The sequence below is a fragment of the Pogoniulus pusillus genome, chromosome 5 (assembly GCF_015220805.1).
Source record: "Pogoniulus pusillus isolate bPogPus1 chromosome 5, bPogPus1.pri, whole genome shotgun sequence".
Lineage (NCBI taxonomy): Eukaryota > Metazoa > Chordata > Aves > Piciformes > Lybiidae > Pogoniulus > Pogoniulus pusillus.
In genome coordinates this window covers 29,830,723-29,852,045 of record NC_087268.1, presented here as the reverse complement: position 1 = coordinate 29,852,045, position 21,323 = coordinate 29,830,723, and the positions used below count along the sequence as shown (strand labels likewise).

Below are 21,323 nucleotides of genomic sequence, written 5' to 3'. Positions count from 1 at the left end.
TAGGAAAATGAAATTCTATTTTGGCCATTTTAAACAATGTAAGATACTAACATGACAATATTCTCTTGTGCAGTCTAGAATAAAAATGTGCCCTATTAAAATGTCATTGAACTGTGTAAGCTGAGCATGCTTACAGCAAGCATACTTGCTGGAAGAACCATTAGTAACATCTTGCAGTGACATATAATCAAACTGTAAGCCAAAACAGCTTTGATTACAGCAGTTTCTGATTCTAAACAAACTGGTTATTCAGCAGAAGTGTTCTGACTAGCTAAGGTGGACTTCATACAATACATGAACTACATGTGCAGAAGTAGTAGCTGAAGAGGTGGCTTTCACATTTCTGGGTGCTCCTTGCTTTTAATAGTTAATACAAAATTATAGAATACTTCAGGTTGGAGTGGACCTTGAAAAGTTATGTAATCCACCCATCCCCTGTAGTGAACATGGACATCTGCAACTAGATGAGGTTGCTTAGAGCCCCACCCAACCTGACTGTGAATGTCTCCAGAGATGGGGCTTTTACTGCCTCTCTCAGCAACCCGTACCAGTGCTTCATCACCCACACTGTTAAATACTTCTTCCTTATATCTAGTCTAAGTACACCCTCTTTTAGTTTAAAGCTATTACCCCATGTCCTGTCAAAACAGACTCTTGAGGAGATGACTGTCCCAGTCTTCCATCTAAGCCCTCTTTAAGTATTGAAAGGCCACTATAAGGTCTACTCCAGACCTTTCTCTTCTCCAGGCTGAACAACCCAAACTTTCTCAGCCTCTCTCACAGGAGAAGTATTCTATCCCCCAACCATTTTTGTGGCTCTCTTTTGGAACTGCTCCAACAGGTCAACATCTTTGTGCTGAGCGCTCCAGAGCTGGACACAGTACTCCAGGTGGGGTCTCACAAGCACAGAAGGGGAGAATCACCTCCTCTGATCTGCTGGCCATGCTATTTTTGATGCAGCCCTGTATATGGTTTGTTTTCTGGGCTGCAAGCATGCATTGCCAGCTAATGTCCAGCTTTTCATCTATCAGTACCCTAAAGCCCTTCTCTACAGGTCTGTCTCAATCCCTTCATCCCCATGTATGTACTAATACCAAGGATTTCCCTAATCTAGGTGCAGGACCTTGCACTTAACCTTGTTGACCTTCATGAGGTTCAGAGGCTGGGCCCTCAAGCTTGTGTAGGTCCCTCTGGACAGCATTCAGTTCCTCAGGCAAGTCAACTGCAACCTTTAGCTTGGTATATTCTGCAAACTTGCTGAGGATGCACTTCATCCCATTATGATGATCTCAGCTGCCTTCTTGTCCACTGTCACCAGTTCATCCATCTTGATCATCAGGGTTAATGTTTCTTTGACCTTCCTTTTTTTTAGAAGCCCTTCTTCACAAGGGACAAAGATTACCAAGTTCAGCTCCATCCAAACCTTGGCCTCCCAGATCCTATCCCTATGCAACCAGGTAGTGTCCCTGTGCTCTTCCTATATGCCCTTGCTTCCACTGCCTGCACAGTTCCTTCAGGCCCTTCAGTTTGATCACAGAATCAGTTAAGGTTGAAAGGGACCACAAGGATCCTCTAGTTCCAACCCCCCTACCATGGGCAGGGACACCTTATCCTAGATCAGGCTGGCTGCTGATCATTCTCTTACCCTCCATGACAAATTTTCACCCATCTTGCCCAGCCTCTCTAATGCTCTTCAGACTTTCTATTCTCTCTCAGCTGTGCCACTAGGCTGAATAGATCATCCACCTGGTCACACCACACAGCTGTTCTCACTACTGCCACCTGTTACCACTGAAAGGCTCTGGCAGTCCCTATAGCCTGTGACCTGGACTTTCACATGTATTTGTGGGAGCTTCAGGACTCTCCCATGCACATCATGACACCACACCCCGGCTGCCGCCCTATTTGCTCATTCTGGTCGCAGCAGACTTAATCACTAGCACTTCCCAGGCTGTTAGAGGCACGGGTGGCTGTGATTGCTCCAGCAATGCCCAGGCTTGGTCAGGCCCTCACACTAGACTGCTTCCTCCTGGCAGGTCCCTCAACTGCCCAGTGCAAGGCAGATACCATCAGAAAATCAGGCGAACAAGCCGAAAGTGTAAACAGAGCCATCCATTGTGCTAGCTTGTATTAACATACGAAGGGCTACAGCCATTCTCTAATAGGGCAAATACAATAGACGCAATTTTGAGTAGCCATCTTCAGCATGCATGTTAAAGATTACTGAATCAAGTACTTTGCCACAGTTGGGTTACTGTCCATGCCTGCTAGTGTCCTTATCACACATTCAGTGCAGTATGCAAATACCTTTACTATCAGGCTGCAAGGGAGATGCGCTTGTCCAAAAGGCCATTGGATTAGATTTAAAAAGACTAAAATTAAATCCTAGAGAAAATAAATTGTTTGGATGTAAGTGTTTACTTGGAACTTCAGAATGGTAAACCAGACTTATCTGTGCACTGGAAGCATCCCATAGTCCTATCTTACAGCTGGAAAGCTTCATGCATTTACCTGAGCTTATTCAACCCATGCAAAGAGGGTATACCTATCATTTTCTACCATATCACTTTATCATACTTAAGTAGGTCTTACTTCTGAGACTAGCACATAAAAACTATCATCTGATTAAACAGTCTTGCTCTGACAGGAAGCAGCACTACAAAGCTGTCACAGTACTCTATCATTAAAATGCTAGTAAATTCCATTCTTCTCAAAGACACTTCATCACACTACAGTGATTGTGTCACAGCCACAGTTTGTGCGTGCACATGTTTTCCAGACAGTGTTGTGAACTGTGCAACTGAGGGCGTACTCATACAATCTCTCTTCAGGTTAAGAAAAAAGGCTAACATTTCATGTTATTTAAGCTACACATCTTGAACTGCAGTGGCAAATTTAAGACTAAATAGGTTTACACAGAGCAATCTTACAATACGCACCTGCTCACTCACAGGAATAATTTCAGTTTTAGTTAAAATGTACATTTTCTCTTCTCACACTTCACTCAAGAGAAGAGGCCCAGGTACCAATTCAGCTACCTACTTACATTTCAAAGAGGAAATCCACAGCTGCTTCTTTAAAGCACTGAGATTCAGATAGAGCACCTCAGATTTACAGCTCCTATTTGAAATCTCATTAATCAACACTCCATCCTACATCAAACACTATCACTTTTATATGAAAATAATGACTTAAAACTCACTTCTTCAGCTGGAATTTGAGAATTTGTGAAGATTGGGATACCCATGTTAGACCTGAAACTAGGTAATTCTGTTGTCTCAAAATAATAACATTCAGAGAGCTACTTAGTAAGTTCCATAGTTGAATAAGCTACTAGTTCAGTTGACACTCACCTTTATCCAGAATTCTAAACGAGAAGTTTGAGGCTCCATCTTGTGTTGAAGTAGGCAAATTGTCTACCTTGCCATCCAGAGGCTTTTGAAGAGGAGCACTAAAACCTTTCGGTGTTTCAGAAGCTTCCTGTTCTTTCTGTGCTGTGTTCTGAGACACAGAATTATGGTGTTCAGTTTTTCTTGGAGGATTAAAGCTGAAGCCAAAAAGAGAACTAGTGGCTGAATTATTTCCAAAGGTGAACGTCTTTGACTTTTCATTACTGAAAATGCTCTTGACCGATTCAGATCCAAATACAAATTTTGGAGGGGAAACCACTGTTTTTGTTGGCGTTTCAGAAGTGCTTGACACCTCTGTGACCTCTACAGTTACATCAGAAGTATCAACACCATGGCTGAGGTCAGTTCTTTCTCTAGTAGTTTCTTCTAGGACAGCTACAGCATTTTTGCCACATGGAGATTCCTTTGGTGTATTGGCACGAGAAGAAAGAGGTGTGATCAGTGTCTCTCTCTCTTGGGCATGCTTTGCTTCATCAAAAATTTGCTTAAATGAGTCCGCAACATCCTGTAGTTTGAATCTCACAGCCAGAAGTTCTACTTTCCTTTCTCCATCTGCAAAGTCACAAGCAGTCCACACCCATGCTCTATCAGACCCCTTCATTTGTTGTATATTCATATTCGGTGTTATTCTGTGATTGGCACAGAGTTTCAGTACTTGATCCCTTCTCATTACTATACGCACTTGTTTGTTGTCATAGTTCTGTAATATCTTAATATCCCCAATACCTCTCTCTTTCCACTGATTTGCATCTTTGTCATATCTGTAGAGTTTAGCTCTGTGACTGAACACAACTTGTTCGTTTTCCTCACCACTGGTCACTTCCACGAGATCAGGCAGAGGTACCACAGGTTCAAAATACTGCCCATCTCTTTCTTCCTCTTGAGTAACATCAGAATCTTCATCTGTGCCTACTGATGTTCTACTCTGGTTTTGTTTGGCAGGAGATTTGGACGGGCTCAAGGCAGATGTAAAGCTGAAACTAAAACCTGTGGTAGATTCTCCAAACCTAAACAGGTTTTTCCTTATAGGGCTACTTGCAAGAGGTGATGCATATACAGAACTACTTACACTATCATCCAGTGCTTCTTCACGCAAGTCATAGTTATCCCATTCCAGAGTAGGGCCAGTACTCTCAGCATGTGGCTTTATAACCAGATCAGAGGTACTGCTGGCACACACAGTGTTTGAATTTTCCTCTTCGGACAGTTTAGTCTTGTCATCTGTCAGAAATGTTTTGAGATCTTTTAAGTCACTTTTCATTTCTTCTGCTTTCTGTATAAGTTGAGCTGTCCTACCTGTATCAACAAGCTTATGGGGTGTCTGTAATGGTATATCTAGTAGTAGCCTCTGACATTCTTCAAACTTCTGCTTGAACTCCTCAGCCTGCTCTGGTGTCTTGAATTTTGCTGCCAGCTGTTCCAACTTCGCATCACCATCAGAGAAGTCACTGGCCATCCACATCCACGCTTTGTCTGAGCCAGACAGCTGTTTCAAGTTCATTGTTGTTGTTATCCAGTGATTTGCACACACTTTCAGTACCTGCTCACGTCGCATTAATATTCTTACTTTACCATTAACTTCATTTTTAAGAATCTTCAGGTTGCCTACTCCACGTTCTTTCCACTGGCTTGTTTCTGGATCAAACCTGAACAACTTTACTCTTTGGGAGTACAGCACTTTCTCATCTTCCTCCCCAGTAAATGTTTCAACTTTTTCAGGCATCTGAACTATGGGTTCAAAATGGATATCATCATTGTCTTCTGTCTTATATACATCATCATCTTTCTCACCATCAGCAGATGTGTTTGCTTTGTGATCTGTTTCGGAATTCTGTGATGAAAACAGCTTCTCACCTTTACCTAAAAATCCTTTGAAGTTAGGGTCTTTTTTGCCAAACTGGAAGCCTTCCCTGGGAGTACTTTTTGCAAGGTCAGCAAATGTAAATGTGTTGGTATTCTGCCCCAAAATGAAGTCACCTTTCTCCTTGTTTGCTGTTTCTTGAAACTGCAATGTTGTTTTGCTGTCAGCAGGGAGTTCCTTTTTGTCTTTTTCATCGACGCTTTTTAAGAAGCTGGTTGTACACTCTTTGGATGGCTCATCTTTCTTAGAAATATTTTTACTAGACTCTTGTATCCCAAATTTAAATCCATCTGCAGGCACTGGCATTGAAAAGCTAAATCCTTCTTTCGAAGATTTAGCTTCAGGATCAGAACTCTGAAATGCAAATGATGGTGTCTTGTCTTGCTCAGTAAGACCAAACTTAAAGCTCTTTTCCAAGAAATCACACTTGAAGCCTGTCCCTGACTGTCCTCCAGCAGGTTCAGATAACTTATTTCTCATGCCAACAGTAGGAGTTGATGAAGCATCACCAGGAGGCTTCCCAGATGGATTTGGTGTTTGGCAGGCTACACAGGCTGGCGAAGAACCCTCATTCCTTACAAGACAAGTAGCACAATCCCACTGCCCTTCCTTTTTACTAAAACGCCCTTCAAACCCATTTTTCTGTGGCTTACTTGCATCAGCAGTGGAACCAAACCTGGGAGCAGGAGGTACCTGAACAGAAGGTATAGTCACACTTGGTTGAGTTTGAGACTTAGGACTCTGACAAGAACAACAGTACACATCTTTTGCTTCATTCTGGACTAGGCACACAGAGCAGTTCCACTGTCCTTTTTTAGGAAAAGCAGCTGCTAAGTCATTTTGAGCCTTTGGAGCAATGGCCTGGCTGAATGTAAATGACCTCTCTTGACCAGATACCACTGTGTTAGCTTTGTTTGGATTCTGGCAGGCAATGCACTGGGAAGCAGTGGGTTCGTTTCTTACTAGACAGATATCACAGTCCCACTGACCTTCTTTTTTTGCAAAAGCAGACCCAAATTTGTCCTGTGCAGAGTTACCACTAGCTTTGAAATCTACAGCTGAGTCACTTAACTGGGCAACTGGTGCTTCTCTTGTGTCTGTATTTGGACTTTCACAAGATACACAATTCTTTGCAGTTGCTTCATTCAGAACTAAACATAGTTTACACTTCCACTGACCCTTCTTCAAAAGATGCTGCCCAAAGTAATCAGAAGAACAGGTTTGAAGAGTTTCCTTTCCAAATGAGAAAGTGGTAGGGCTAGACACAGTTGATGTAGCTGTAAGGCTGCTTTTGCTATCAGATTCACTGCTCAGTCCTTTTGGGAACTGAAAGTCCAAGTTCAGAGTCCCAGAAATGGATCTACTAGTATCCTTGCTGTCCTGGTTTGTTGCTTCCCTCGCAGTTCCAGTACTCTGAGTCACAGGTGTGTCAACATTTGCTCCTAAGTTCTTTAAAATATTCTGGGCCTCCTCAAACTTACTTTTGAAAAGCATTGCTTCCTCAGGTGTTTTAAATCTAATTGCAAGCTGTTCTGGTTTTGGCAACTCATCTGCATAATCTAAAGCATGCCATACAAATGACTTATCTGACCCAGCATTTAGAGTTAATTTCATGGCAGTATTTATATAGTGATTTGCACAGATTTTCAGCACTTGGTCTCGTCTCATTAAAAGACGAAACTTGCCAGATACTTTATGCTTCAGTATTTTAACATTTCCAATACCCCTTTCTTTCCATTCTTTAGATTCTGCATCAAAACGGAAGAGTTTGGCTCTGTTGCAGAAGAATTCTTCTTCATCTTCCTCACCTGTCTTCACTTCAATTTTGTCAGGAAGGGGCACCACAGGATCAAAATGAGGACCATCATCATCCTCATCTCCACCATGGGTGCTTCCTCCCTCTGTTTCATGACTTCTATTGATCAAATCAGAATTCGAAGTCACACATGAAAGTTTGTTTGGTTCTTGGACACTAAACGCATCACTCTTCTCAAAACTCAGGTTTTTATGTGCATTTTGTGCTATGCTTTCCCGAAAAGAGATGCCTGGAGTATGTTTATTACCAAAATTGAAGACGTTTCTTTGACCATTTGTGTGATCACTAACTGGTGTACGTTCAATGTATCTGTTGTCCTGTAAAGGTTTATCAGATGCCAGAAGATCCAAGAGGCTTTCACTGCTATTAAAAGGTGCATTAGGAGGCTGTGGTGCAACCTTAAGGGAAGAAAAGGTAAAGTCTCCATCATTAGACTTGAAATTAGTGTTGAATTTAAAAGTTGTTGGCTGACTTGACTGCACTGGTGTTGGCAGAGATGTTTTTGATCCTTCTGCTGTTCCTGGCTGTACAAGTTTAGATTTTGTAAATTCTATTACTTTAGATGATTCCACAGGCTTTAAGGTTGGTGGCGCAACTGAAGGCTTTGTGAAATATCCTGGTTCAGGCAGCTGTGGATTTGTGCTTGCCTGTGGAATGCTGTAATTGTAGTAATCATCACCTCCACGAGGGGAAATTATTCCAGTGGCAGAAGAATCGAAACGCAAAGGTGGACAATACATATCCTGGGAAAACATACAAGAAGTGTTCTGCAGAGGTGGCGTGTGCATCGGTTGTTGATAAGCATATATATGTTGCTGAGGTGTAAGTCTGTTCATGCCATAGACAGGAGCCTAAAGAAGAAATAGAAAACAATTTCTTTGGTTATTATGGTAACTGTGCCCACATAACATGCACTCACTCTTAATAGCAGGGAAGTAATTTAGATTTAAACTCATATGAAAGTAATTTTAACCTAAAATGCTAAGTTTAAATCTCGAAGAGGATCAGAAAATTAGCATTCAAAAAGTGACACAAGATGAGCGGGGTGGTTTTTCTTGATTAAAAAAGCCTTGAAAATCCCGTTGTCTTTGGCCATACTACTTTGTCAGGGGAAGGAAGCGGAGGACTTTATATATATATATACACCCCCAGCAGGGAACAAGTACTAACATATCACAGACATTTTTCTGGCTTTTCCTTCTAAACCCCACACACCAAAAATCCAGCAGAAATATAAATTATGAGTTCATCCCTAGCAGCTCAGGTTTACCAAATGCTATATAAGGACTGCCATTACATCGAAATACGCATAGAATCAAAAGCAGGCATTTCCAGTAGGTCAACAGAAATAGCTTAAGTGGATATATTTGTTCTCACCTTTGTTGGTGTTACATTGGCTGCAGCAGTTCTAAGAAGATACTGAGAGTTATAAGCAGGCGACTGGTTGTAGTAAACAGATGGGCCAGTAGTAGAAACTAAAAAGGAACAATAGGAACACAGTTTACACTTGATTGTTGTTGTTTTGAATCAGTTTTTGACTGTAAATAGTTAAAATGTTTTCTGAATTATTTTCCAAATACTTACTTTAGGTAAGCATTTAGATAAAAAATTAGCACCCATTTACCTGTTAATGGAGCTTCATGAAGATTTTGTGGTCTCTGATAACCCTCTGACATTGTATCTGTTCCATAGGTTTCAGCAGGCCACCGATGAGATGAAGCGTTTAAATTGGAATTATTATGTTTCATTTCTTGCATTTCATGCTGTCAAGACAGTGTGCCAGTCAGGAGACTAAGTATACGTTACATAGAAGAAAGCAAAAGGAATGATCCCTACCTTTCTGCTATTTAAAAAATGTTCAAGATCAGAAAGGGAAATTAAAAAAAATAGAGCCAAGTGGATGAGAGCTCTTTCTGCTTTTTGCATAGTCCTTGGACAGATTGCCTCTGCATCCCCGCCCAGTTCCCAAAGAAGCTATTCAACAAAAAAAGATTTACTTTTGTGTTCTAGTTAGGCAAACATTTACCTAAGATAATACCACTGATTTAAATAGCAGTCTAAGAACTCTAAGTTAACCCATGCCATTATCACTAAAGCCTTATGGTAACTGAAACGCCAACTGTTCTTCACTGAATGCAGTGACAATTATTTACCTTTAAAGCTTCCACTTGCTCACAGATCATCTGAAGTATAGATCTGTGATCTTCTGCCCATCGAGGAGCTTTCGGAGAAAACTAGAAAACAACAAACCACAAACATTCACAAATCTTGTGAATTTTTCTTCAGACAACAATTCCCTGAAGTAACAACTGGTTAGTATACCTTGTAGCTCTTGGTTGGTGAAAGAGAGAACTTATTTGGCGATGGAGTGGAATGTTTCATCTCTGAATCAGCAGCACTTGACAGACCATTTCTGAAGGCAGGACTTCCCTCTTCATCGTTCTCACCAAGATCCTGAATCACTGTATCTAGCATTTCCCTCACAGTTTCAATAGACACTGGTAGCTAAAAAGTTATTTGAAGCGTAAGTCATGATTGTAATTCTCATTTGGAACAAGATAGACGACAGTCAGAATCCTGGATAAACAACTCATAAGGCTTTCATTGCACAAGCACTGGTTTACAACAAAGCACTGAAATTTCTTCAGAGTAATATAAGAAAGCAACTCACATAAACATGAGTGCTATTTTAAATTACCAACCTCTATAAAAAGATAGTGGCAAAAGTTATTTGTTTAAAGCTTTCACCTATAGACAAGTCTGAATACTGTGTGATCTGCTAAGTTACAGAATTTACTCAGTTTTTCAACCCACTGTTGTTAAGCAGGTCATTTGTCTTGAGCAAGTAAGTTTAAACTTGCCCTAATGCAAAGCCTTAAAAAAAGATAAGCTAATATAACTGCAAACAATTTCATTTTGGAACAATAATGAAATTCATTGCATCTCTTGAAAAATGTTTTTAAAGCAAGAACTACTTACTTTCTCAGTTACTGACACATCTGAAGAGCTTTCCTCAATGACCTGCATTAAATAATGTTTGCTTTTAAGAAGGTAAGTTTTACGTTGTTCTTGTTCCTCTGGCATGGCATCACTTTCAATATCTTCTGCCTTCCTTTGGAAGATCTAAAGGACAGGATGCAGATTAATCCGGATTAATCAGAAAAACTCAGTGTTGGGGTGAGGCAATTTATAAACTTACCATGGCAAGATTCCAGTATGAGACCACGTTATTAATAGCTTCAAATGCTAACAAAGCATCATCGGTTTTGCCATCAACTGCATCCAACATTGCAAATGCTATACGTGCCTCTTCTTCGTAGGCTGCAACCTGAAGGGCCTGCAAAAAGTGAAAGAAAACTCATGCCTAAAACTAATGACTCAAGCATTATTTTTTCCTGTATTACAGGTACAACATTTATAAAAGGAGGTTGGTACTAAGGGTGTTCAGGGCCTTCTGATCATATACACAACTTTAATGCTAAAGTTCTAAGGAGAGATTCCCCCCACCTGCCCTCTATCAGACACCTGTACTACCAAATCTCATCCTAAACAGTTTTACAGTAATAACATGACATGTACAATGCACAGAAAAATCCCATGACAAGGTAAGTTTCTGATGTAGACACTCTTAAGTCAGCTTTGGCTTCCATCAATCTGTACCTGGATGTCTACACTATGGAAGTGTTTGAAGAGAGGATCAGTAGGTTCAGGAATACTCCTCCTCTTTCTAATAGTTTCCAGCATAGGCAAAACTTTCTTCCAGTAGTAGACACTGCGTCCAATGTATTCTTTCTGGTCATAGAAAGAGTTAAGGCTAATGCCCTGATGAAGCAAAGGGAAGCGAAGCACATGTTATTTCAATGATTTCAAGTCAAAATGCCATTTCTTGAAGAGTTCCAGGAGTACTTCACTGATACCTGAGATGCACCTCAGAGAGTTTCTCTCAGGAGTCATGTAAAGTAACACATAGATAACACTACAGTCTAAGACAGAGTACTTTATAGGGTGACTAGAGCAACTAACTTGCCTGACAAAAACAACAGCTCCAAATAATACACTCTCAACTGAGTGTTTCTCCACCCCAGTCTGCTTACAGTTTGGAAAATAAGTATATTTAGAAATAATCTCAGCTTACTGTCTTTTGCAGACTTTTTGCCCAGTGAATAACTAAGGCAGGTTGAAGGCCATGCTTGTCTAGTGCTCGCAGAGTACTTAATCCATGTTGTACAGTAAGCCTCAGTTTTGCTGCTGTTCCTGGTCTGCAAATCAGAAAACATTCTTGGATTAGCATTCTTCATCTGTTCAAACATCATTTTTCTGACAAATGTAGTCTGCAGTTTCAGTCCTGTCTGCAGTTTACAAACATTGCCAGAAATGAAAATTCCATTTTCAGAACTCTTTCATGTATATTGAGTCTCTAGCATACAAAACTTCAATTTCCAAAACTTATCAAGAAAACAGTTAATATTACAAGAAGTACTGCGACCAACTGAAGCTGCTGTAGCAGAAGCGGCTCAAACTTATTCAAACTGAAGAGTCTTACATTGTTTTTCTCTGAATAAGAGCACGAACAGCATCCCACCAGGATCTTTGCTTTTCGGTAAAGAGCTGTTTGCACACTGGCAATGGTAAGAATTGAGGCTGATGTGCACCGTAGTGAGAATTAAACCTCTCTTGCAACTGTAAATTGCTAGTGAATACCACTGCAAGTAGGAATACCTGTTTTTAAAAGAAAAAAATGGATAAAATGTATTAAATACTAAAAAGCTTAGACTGTATAGCATATTTAAGAACTTGCAAAGTTTACTTACTTCAAGGTCCAATAGACAAATGGATTCAGGAGCATCTGTCTGAAGTCTTGACGTTTCTTGTGTCAGCTGAAATAGCTGTTTTAACCATTTGCGCACTGGGGGTAAGACTGACATAGAATTCCACTGCAAGCCAAGCCACACAAGGTGCTGGAGACTGCCATTGTGCATTCGAACAGCACCTATGCAAAAAAACAATTAATTGGATGCACACATCAGCTTTTAGATGTCAGCAAGACCTGTTGCATCTGATCAGGGCTGTGTCTCACATTTCACTCTCGGAGGAGCCAGAGAACTCTGTAGAACTACAGACATCAAGATTCTAACTTTCACTTAACTTCAACTTAGCCAAACATATCATACAGGTAGGTCTGAGTGCTCAAACCATCAAACCCCTAAGCTTCTAAAGGAGGTCACACTAAGATTTCCTCTCACTTCTGTCCTCACCATATTCAGTGACTATTTTCACCAAAGCTATCTATTTCTCCAAAATTTTTTTTAGAAGTGCTGCTTTACTTTGCAATGAAGTCTTAAGTCTTGCTTAGGAGATCAGAGCAACCTCGGACAGCTGTTGTCTTTTGTATTTGAAGAACTTCTGATGTAGGAGGTTGTGCTGAATTTTGAAAGTTAACACCTCTTACCAATATCATATTTATGAAGTTCCACTTCCACTGGTGCCTGAGCAGCAGTATTTCCAATGTCATCTGTGCCAATAAAAGATCTCTCTCTGGAAGCTCCACTCTCAAACAGGCTATCAAACAACGTAAATAAACCACTCTTGTTGGCAAAGGATTCCACAATTTCTTTAAAGAAGTCTTGCTTGCCATGGCTCAAGTTCAGCAGCATATGACCTGGAAAATAAACATACCACTTGATATAAATCAATTAGTGAAAAGAAAAGAATATTTGATACACTGCACTGCTCTTGCTCCTGAAAGCTGGGCAAGAATCAGGACTTCGCTTTATGAACCCTACAGATTAAGTTACATTCTTTCTCCCTGTAATTAGGTCAGTGTATCAGCACATTTGCTTTCCAAGCTTTTTACTGACAACAATCTCAAGGCATTGGTAAACACAGCTCTTTACAGAAAACAAAGCCATCTTTGTATTATTACTATTCTAGGGACATTGCAATTGTCCTGAAAATAAGTAGCTGTAACACAAGTAGATGTCTCTTATTCAAATTCCATTCTGAAACACTTGAACCTGAGGTCTAGAGTGTTTGTTTTCATCTAGGATGGCCAAGAGTCCATAGACTGAAAAAAGTGCCTGTTATTAGCAGCAAAAAGAGCAAAGCTGATGCACAAGAGGATGAAAAGGACAGAGAAGCAGTAATATTTTCTTTTCACATTTGGGCTAGCAATACTTGCAAAGTACTGTCATCAGGCAAAAGCCATTTGCAGTAGATAAATAGACCATACAAGTTAAATTCTATCTTGGCATGCTGGAGAGACAAAAATGAGAGGAAACACCCCCACAAACATTTTTTTTTTTACAAAGACAATGTGCACTGCCAGCTTGATAACGAGGAAAAGGAAATTTCAGGTCTCGGGATAAAACTATTGTTTTACGTATGTAGTCAGAATCTATAAGATTTTATTACATATCAAAGCATTAACATTATATTTCAAAATAATGATGTGTTTACAAACTACTTAGCCTTCAAAGTAGCTACAAAGTTGCATTTTAGTTATTTTTATTACCAGACTGGCTTTTTCGGTCACAGGCCCATACTTCTAGCGTATCTTGTCCAGTTTGATCCCCCTTTATTTGTTTTGACTTTGGTTTAGGAACCTGATAAAGTAAACAGAGACTTGTTACAGCTTTTTCACAGTAAGAGTGGATCATTTAAATCAGTTCTAAGAATTAGGAAACAAGCTTTTTAGCATTATAAAGACACAGGAAAAAACCCACAACGTCTAATTTATTCCAAGGACACAATGTAATATCCTGGGCAGGGGAGGTCAGAAGTGTCATGGAACCCACCCAAAACCCCACAGTGGACAATTTTAGCTATTGCAAGTAACATTAAATTGCACACAAGAGCAAGTATTATACCTGGAATGCAAACGGTCATATAAAGAGGACAATCCATTTTAATTCATAAGGCAAAGCTTGTTTTTTCATTTCCACTCCTTATGCAACAAGTATAATAAGCACTACACACTTCATCCTTTTCCCACACATGTTAATAACTTAACATGCACACAGCTCTATTACAGAAAAAAGGAATATACTGTAAAAAATAAACTTGCTAGTCCTTAAGAGTCGGGTTACTCTGACAAGGGAAACAGATGAAGATACATTTGCCCTATTCATGTAATTTGAAACCTTTTAAAGAATTCTGAAAGAACAGGATCTGGTGAGTGAGAAGGGAGTCTTTCCTTAGGCACACAAACACTAATTCTTCCCAGGAACACAGCTCAGCACATGTACAGCAAGAACATTTCACAAACTGCACCAATGAAAAAGGTATAAACTAAAAAATTATTTACCTGGAAGCTTATCAGATAACACAATGCTGCTAGTTCACACACAGCTCTCCATTGTGCCTCATTGTGTTGGGCCATTTTCAGCAGCAAAGTTCCAGCATGCAAGTATAGCTGTCCTTTCATTTCCACAAAGGTCCGAGACAACTCATCAGCCCCATTCACATATGGTTTTACTGACTGAAGCACACGATCAAAACTAAAATGCAGAGAAAACTCATTCTAAACAGTGACCTGGTAAAAGCTATAGCAGCTGATTTTGGTTGACATTAACTGTGAATCAAGTAACTCCAGGAATCAATGGTTAAAACTTTTTTTGTTGCTTAAACCCAAGTTACACTGGAAATAACAACACTGGTCTAAAACTCCTAAAGCTAGTTTGACTAGAAAATATTAAACACTACCTATATATTCACAGTCTTTTTTTGCACATCATATTAGTGGATGTTAGCACTGCCATGACCCTGTAATGCTTCACCTATAATAACCTTGAAAGGCTCTAATAAAACAGCAGCAGAAGACACAGAACCATTTTAGTCAACAGAGGAGAAAAAGAAAATAAAATATATCTAGGCATTAAGTATTCCTCATCCTTGTTTGGATTGCCTCAAATACTAATTCAAGATGAACAGACTGAAGAATATTGGTTTACAATAGGTATAATATAACACCCATTGCATAACTAAGGAACAAAGGTAAGTCAATAAAAACCAGTAAGGGAATATAACAGAAGGAAAGGAACACAGATATTAATATATCGACTACAAACATTTTGTACAACTAGGCATGCCACAGATGAAATGCCTTTAAGTCAGCTAGCTGTCTTAGCTGATCCTGTAACATCAAGTCTACCCTGAAAAAATGTTCTTACTTGTGGCTTCCTCTCTCCCAACTGCGCATAAATATGTAATACTATATATAAAAGTTTAAATTATCTCAGTATGTCTTGTGTTTATTTAGAACAAAATGACCAGGACAAAGCTGATCTACAAGAGGTAGCTTTGAGAATTTTACTGTTGTTGGGTGTTTTTTAATTGTCTGGGAAATCTTAGCCAATTACTAAAGTACAGAACTCTTACTGAAGATAAAGGTGGTACAAAGTTAATTGATTCTTCTCCATGGCTTCATACTACCTATTCTAACAAAGCTTGAATGCCCATCAAAAGATAGCCTGAGATTCAAAACCAGTAAGACTCATGAAAAAAAAAAATCAATTAGAGTTTTTTTTTTAATAGGAAAGTTAAAATAGTACCTTTCAAGCGTCTCTCTGCATTCCTGAACATCTCTAGAAGCAAGTGTCATTTTGACAAAGCTGGAATAGGCCAGCAGATAATCTTTCCTGATAGCTCTCCAGTTATTTTTATCAGACTCCAAGTCTTGCAAAGATTCCAGATATTCCTAAAGAAGAAAGTTCATCACAGGATAAGGAACAGTCATCCTTCCATGAAGGCAAGGGCAGCACTTCTCCAAAACACATTAGTAGTATTTACTGCATAATCCAGTTTCATAGGTGAGATCTTAACATATTCTTCAGCAGCAAAGTTCCAGAGAACTATTTGTCTGAACAATTTTATCCCTAATGGAACTGCTGTATCTAACTCAGCTTTTGAAGTTAGAAACTCAATAGTTCTATAAGACTTAATTATAATGAGAAAATTCCAATTAAAAAAAACCAAGAAGTGTTTTGTAATTCCACTGGTTTCAGCAGACTTGCATTTGAAGGAGATAAATCACTCGAGAAACAACTCTCAGAGTAATGATATTAAAAGAAATAGAGCAGTTAAAAAGATAGGGAAGACTATCACAGGATCAAAATATGATTAAACACCTCAAGTGTCTCTACAACACAGGAACACCATTCCAAGCTTGACTGCAAAGGTATTTTCTTCTCTGCTTCCTGACAATGAAGTACAGCATCTTTTAATCTATTATTTGAACGGTAGAGCGCAACTAGTCTGATATTTATGTAGATATCATCTGGTCTTGCGTAAAGTTCTGCTTGAATCAAGTCAAAAAGCTGATTCCATCCATCTTCACCTTTACAATCCAGTAACTGCTCCTGTTAAGCACAAAGGCAACATGTTAGTATTTCCTACATGAGCCTTTCAAACACCTATAGTACTAAACTACTCTGTGTGGACTCAAAACTACACTACTGTTAATAGCTTTCAGGTATTACATGAAGTTTGATGAAATACTCAAATACTTTAAAATAGAGATAGCCATCACAGAAGAAAATCCTCAGAAGAATTTGTCCCTTACCAATGGTAAGTAATGCTTGCAAACCATTTGGTTCAATGACAACATACACTGCTATAGACTACTTTGCATAAGGAAAAAAATCCACAAAACCCACACATCTTAAGACTTCCACGTGCCATCTAACTACACAAAATGTATGTGTGAAGTGAGACTGTGTGATTGACGGCGTTTGAGAATTACAGCATTTCCCACAACCTGCAGAGGTTATCTTAATACACACTTAACAACAAAAAAAACCAATGTAGAGTAAGAAAGTCTAAGTTTACCTTCCTGAAAATGACACAAAAGAAAGATAAGCATTACTTTATCTAGTTTTAACTTCTCAGATGTGACTATAACTGTTTCTCAGCATTTCTGAAAGAGATTAACCTTGAAACATTAAAAAGTTTATGAAAGCCTGTAGAGTCACTTTTCTTGAAAGCTAGACAAAAATGTCAAGACTGCAAAAAAAGCAGTATCTCATAGATGTAAAGAAGCTATAACAATTTAGACAGGAAGGGTCGTGTGTTAAATGACACACAAAGAGCACTACAATCAGACATTGCAAGCTTCCTTAAGCTACTGAACATAAGTACTTTGGAATTTACCTTCAACCTGTAAACAGCAGGACTCCCAGGGAAGAGCTTAGCAGCTCTCTCAACCCAGTATTTTGCTCTTCCATCGGTAGCGTCATTATTGCACAGTAACTCTGCAATCTTCAATACGAGATCTTTCTGTGTCGGGTTCAACTCCACAGAGCGCTAGTTTTCCCCATGTACAGAAAGAAAAACAAGTAGCTTAATATTACAATCCATATAGCAACAGGAAAGAATTGTCTTTCCACAAACGGACCCAGCTATTCAGATTAGTTAGGTCTACCAATATAGAATATATCAAGATAAGCCTTTCTAAATGTCACTACTAGTTTACAGTATTCCAGATACAACTGCTAGAATTCAGAAGAGCACAAAAGAAATAATGCAAATGCCTGCTCCTCTGCATCTACCACTAGCTACTGCTATACACAGGCAGTACAACCACAATGACTCCTAGTCTACCCAGACACTGATCCTTTAAAAAACACAGTCAAGACAGTTTAAGACATGTGATAGCACTTCATGGAGTTGTGTTGGCAACCAGACTTCTTAGCACATCATCTCCCTCCCCAAAACCAGACTGGGAATTTTACATTTGTATGCTTGCCTAATATAAATGAGATTTATCCCTCTGTTCTGTCCCTGCCCCCTCCAAATCTAACAAACAAAAAAAACATACTAGGACTACAGTTTTCTAGTAGCAACTAGATTTCTATTGTGATCAGTCCACATCAAGGAATTCTATCACATCCATGAATCCATAACCCAAAAGGCAATGTATGACAAGGGAAGAATTTAATAGCAGGAAGCAGAAAGATCAAGTCAAGAATGAAAACTGAAGAAACAACCTAAAAACGTACTACTGAAGCAAGTGACATCAAGTGAAGATGCACTGCTACATATGCTTTCCATTGTCAAATGTGCATAAATAACACCATTTTTCTGGGAACATGTCTTCATCTACGTTTGAGAATGTCCAGCACAGAAGGATTTTAAAAATCCATTTAGAAAAGAATACAGGACATTAGGCATCAGCACAGTACTTACCTTGTAACAACCAAAAGCTTTTTCTATGTTATCCTCAGCTTCGTAAATTTGTCCAAGAAATCTGTGTGCTTTGGGATCTCTTTCCTGTACATTGAGGTATGTAGATATATACCTATGGAGGGGAAAAAAAAAAGTCAATGTTTTTCAACAGTACTTCTCTCCTTCCTGAGCTATAACAGCTTAATGCCATGGGTTCAATTGCTGGTGAGTACCTCCTTCCCACCTGTCTGTGGTGGTTGTGTTAAACTAGTACACTTAGTCTGCCAGGCTTATTTTGTTCTAAACAACTTTCTAGACCTTAAAGTGAGAAGTGTGATTTAGATGTACAGATGCTACTTAACTTGCCAGCAAGTATTTCAGTTTGTTAAAAAAAACCACAAAAAGCAGAAGTTCAGAAACAGTAAGAATTATAAAATACAATAAGGAAATAAAAGCCATTTCAAACAGATATGTTTTTCAGTATCATTAAACTAATCTTCTTTAAAGTTGCTGTTTCGTAAAGATTTACATGTACTCAATATCCACATTTTTTTAAACAGCATGATACTGATCTTGGTATCTCCAGTAAACATCATATTTAGTTTAGCTTTCTCTTACACTTGAAAGAATAGGAAAAAAAACCACCAAAGCATGTTACCTTTTAGCAAGTTCATATTCTTTTATTTCAAAATACAGCTTAGCAAAGAGGAATCCTTTCATTGATTTCTGAAGGAGAAAAAAAGCACGGGAGACATATTTGAGACATATAGTACTCTTCTAATAATTCAGTGATCCTTCTTTTCAATAATGCAAAATACTTTAAAATTACTGAATCCAACAACTCCTTATCAGTTCAAATCCACTCCTGATATTTAAGAGTTTGTTTCTCAAAGATGTAGGATTAAGAATGAATAAAGTTTTTTCCTACAACTGGCAAAGGCTAATAGGCAATGTAGAGATTACAACTGAAGTAAGCAATAAACTCTTATAAATGTGATATTTCATAATTTCATGATTGAATGAAAGAATGGGATCAGTTACAATGTACCAAAGGAAAAAAAAAACAACCCACAAATGAAGAGTCATTTATGGTTGCTCTAGTGTGCTGTAATCAGACACTGTTTAAACATCCTTAAGGAAAAGGCAGTCTCTACCCAAGTTACTCTCAGTTTGAGTAAGAAATGTATTTGTTTACTTCTGATGTTGCAAGTCTAAGATAACTTGAACACACAGAGTTTATAGGCAAAAGGTGAAATGTCTCCAAGAGGTAATTTTTGGGGGGTAGAACAAGGAAGCAACAAAGGAGAAAGAAATAGACAAGTAGAGGGCAAAAAGAGGAAAGAGGGCAAGAGGAAGTGTGAAAGGAATGAGCTTAAGAACTTGCTGTCACAAGCAAAAAAATTAAGGCAGAAGTAAATCGGGAAAATTTAATGCTTGAGCTTCTAGTATCAGTCCAAAAACCCATTTTGCTTGTGAACCCCCCCAAAATACTGGAAATAGTTACATCTATGACTCAAAATACACAGATTTTTAATATATTTTAGTTACTAGTTTCCTTCTCTCCCACCTGTGCTTTTCATGCAAAATTCTAAAACGTGGTTTAGAATGAAAACAGGCCTACTAAGACACTTCACATTATCAGTCTGTATTTTTTAAGTATGCTATAAAAAAGGAAACATTGAAATGTGTCAGAACGGAATTGCACTTGGCATCTCCTTTTAAACATGCATGAAAAGAAATTTCAAAGTAAATGCTTTGCAGCCTTCTAAGCATCTCCCCCCCACCCCAAATCAACACAGCAAGAAAACTAGTAACTATTTCCATCATTGACTGTGCTATATAATTAGTTGTAAGCATTACTTAAAATCCTAATCCCCTAAATATGCACCAGTTGGCCTTAAGCACAAGAAGAGGGGAGGAATTCGTCTGTGTCCAAAAGAAGTATCAAAATAATTGAAAACCACCTCTGACTCTGATAAATGTCTATGACACGGTTTAGTCTAAACAGCACCAAAACCAATTAAAGTCACAGGACAACTTTGTTACTGTTGGGAAAGGTAAAATTATGATGTACGCAAGCCCTGCTGCATAATGATGAACATGGATGCATTCACACTGCACAACACACTGCTGAGTATTTTACCTCCGCAATAAAATCCGTTCAAAACTGTAGAACAAGATATTTCAGGATTAAATAGCTTCCATGAATTTGAACACACTGCTCACTACGGTCTGTATAGAGTTTTCCACCCTTCCTCACTACAACTTCCCCTACTTCACCCAACTTGAAAAAAACCCGAGTTCATTGATCCAGAGACAACATGATCCCCTTTTCCTCTTACCGCTAGGGATGAGGAAGGGCAGAGCAGACTAAGCCCTGGCACGGCGGGACCCGACACAGTGAGTGGAACCAGCCGCGGTACACGGAGACAGCGGCAAGGCCTCCCCTCGGCACGGCAGGAACAGCGAGGCCCCTGCGCGGGAAGTGGCTGCTCCTGCGAAACCGAGGGAAAGGCTCCCACTGCCGCTCGACGCGAGCTGCTCCGGAGGCCTGCCCGCTACAAGCCGTGGGAGACGGCCCCACCACAGGCCCCGCCGAGCCCATACGGGTCGGGCGGCCGCGAGCACCAACAACCGCCCGGCGCGAATGAGGACAAGGCCGCAGAAGGTCCGCTGGCAGGTCCCGACAGGGCCTGTCGCCGGCGTCACTCACCTCTCTGGGGGAAGATGCGGCGGCCTGCACAGAGGCGACATACCGCTCCACCTCGGGCTTCGTGCGCCGCATCATGGCGCCGCGGCGGGGGCCGCACCCGGCCTCCCTCCAGACAGAGCGCCTTGCCCGCCGGCCTTCGCGGGGGAGGAGAGAGGTGGAGGAAGCGGCGGCGGCCGCACGTTACGCAAGTTCCCGCGCAACCGCACAGAGCCCCGGGAACCCACGAACGCGACGAGCTGCCCACCAGCGGCCGAGGCCCCAGCAGGGCGGGGCCTGCCCCGCCGCCGCGCAGGCGCTCCGGGAGGGCCGGGAGCGGGAGTGCGCAGCTGCTGTTGGCAGGGTAAGCGAGGGGGCGTGAAATTG

The 21,323-nt window shown here is 40.0% G+C and overlaps 1 protein-coding gene across 1 annotated transcript in view; it reads right to left on the bottom strand.

The window, feature by feature from the left end:
• RGPD4 (RANBP2 like and GRIP domain containing 4) overlaps nucleotides 1–21,246 on the bottom strand; it is a 34,911-nt gene extending 13,665 nt beyond the window's left edge. The window contains exons 1-20 of the mRNA XM_064143668.1: nucleotides 20,961–21,246; nucleotides 18,906–18,973; nucleotides 18,269–18,380; nucleotides 17,234–17,386; nucleotides 16,213–16,443; nucleotides 15,637–15,782; nucleotides 14,391–14,583; nucleotides 13,599–13,689; nucleotides 12,537–12,746; nucleotides 11,899–12,077; nucleotides 11,631–11,806; nucleotides 11,223–11,346; nucleotides 10,748–10,909; nucleotides 10,287–10,424; nucleotides 10,067–10,210; nucleotides 9,410–9,592; nucleotides 9,241–9,321; nucleotides 8,712–8,850; nucleotides 8,465–8,562; nucleotides 3,354–7,938 (exon numbers count right to left, since the gene is read on the bottom strand). Coding sequence (XP_063999738.1) covers nucleotides 3,354–7,938; nucleotides 8,465–8,562; nucleotides 8,712–8,850; nucleotides 9,241–9,321; nucleotides 9,410–9,592; nucleotides 10,067–10,210; nucleotides 10,287–10,424; nucleotides 10,748–10,909; nucleotides 11,223–11,346; nucleotides 11,631–11,806; nucleotides 11,899–12,077; nucleotides 12,537–12,746; nucleotides 13,599–13,689; nucleotides 14,391–14,583; nucleotides 15,637–15,782; nucleotides 16,213–16,443; nucleotides 17,234–17,386; nucleotides 18,269–18,380; nucleotides 18,906–18,973; nucleotides 20,961–21,035 — 7,288 coding nt within the window. The 5' untranslated portion in view covers nucleotides 21,036–21,246. The remainder of the gene's footprint in view (nucleotides 1–3,353; nucleotides 7,939–8,464; nucleotides 8,563–8,711; nucleotides 8,851–9,240; nucleotides 9,322–9,409; nucleotides 9,593–10,066; nucleotides 10,211–10,286; nucleotides 10,425–10,747; nucleotides 10,910–11,222; nucleotides 11,347–11,630; nucleotides 11,807–11,898; nucleotides 12,078–12,536; nucleotides 12,747–13,598; nucleotides 13,690–14,390; nucleotides 14,584–15,636; nucleotides 15,783–16,212; nucleotides 16,444–17,233; nucleotides 17,387–18,268; nucleotides 18,381–18,905; nucleotides 18,974–20,960) is intronic.
• Nucleotides 21,247–21,323: the final 77 nt, after the last annotated feature.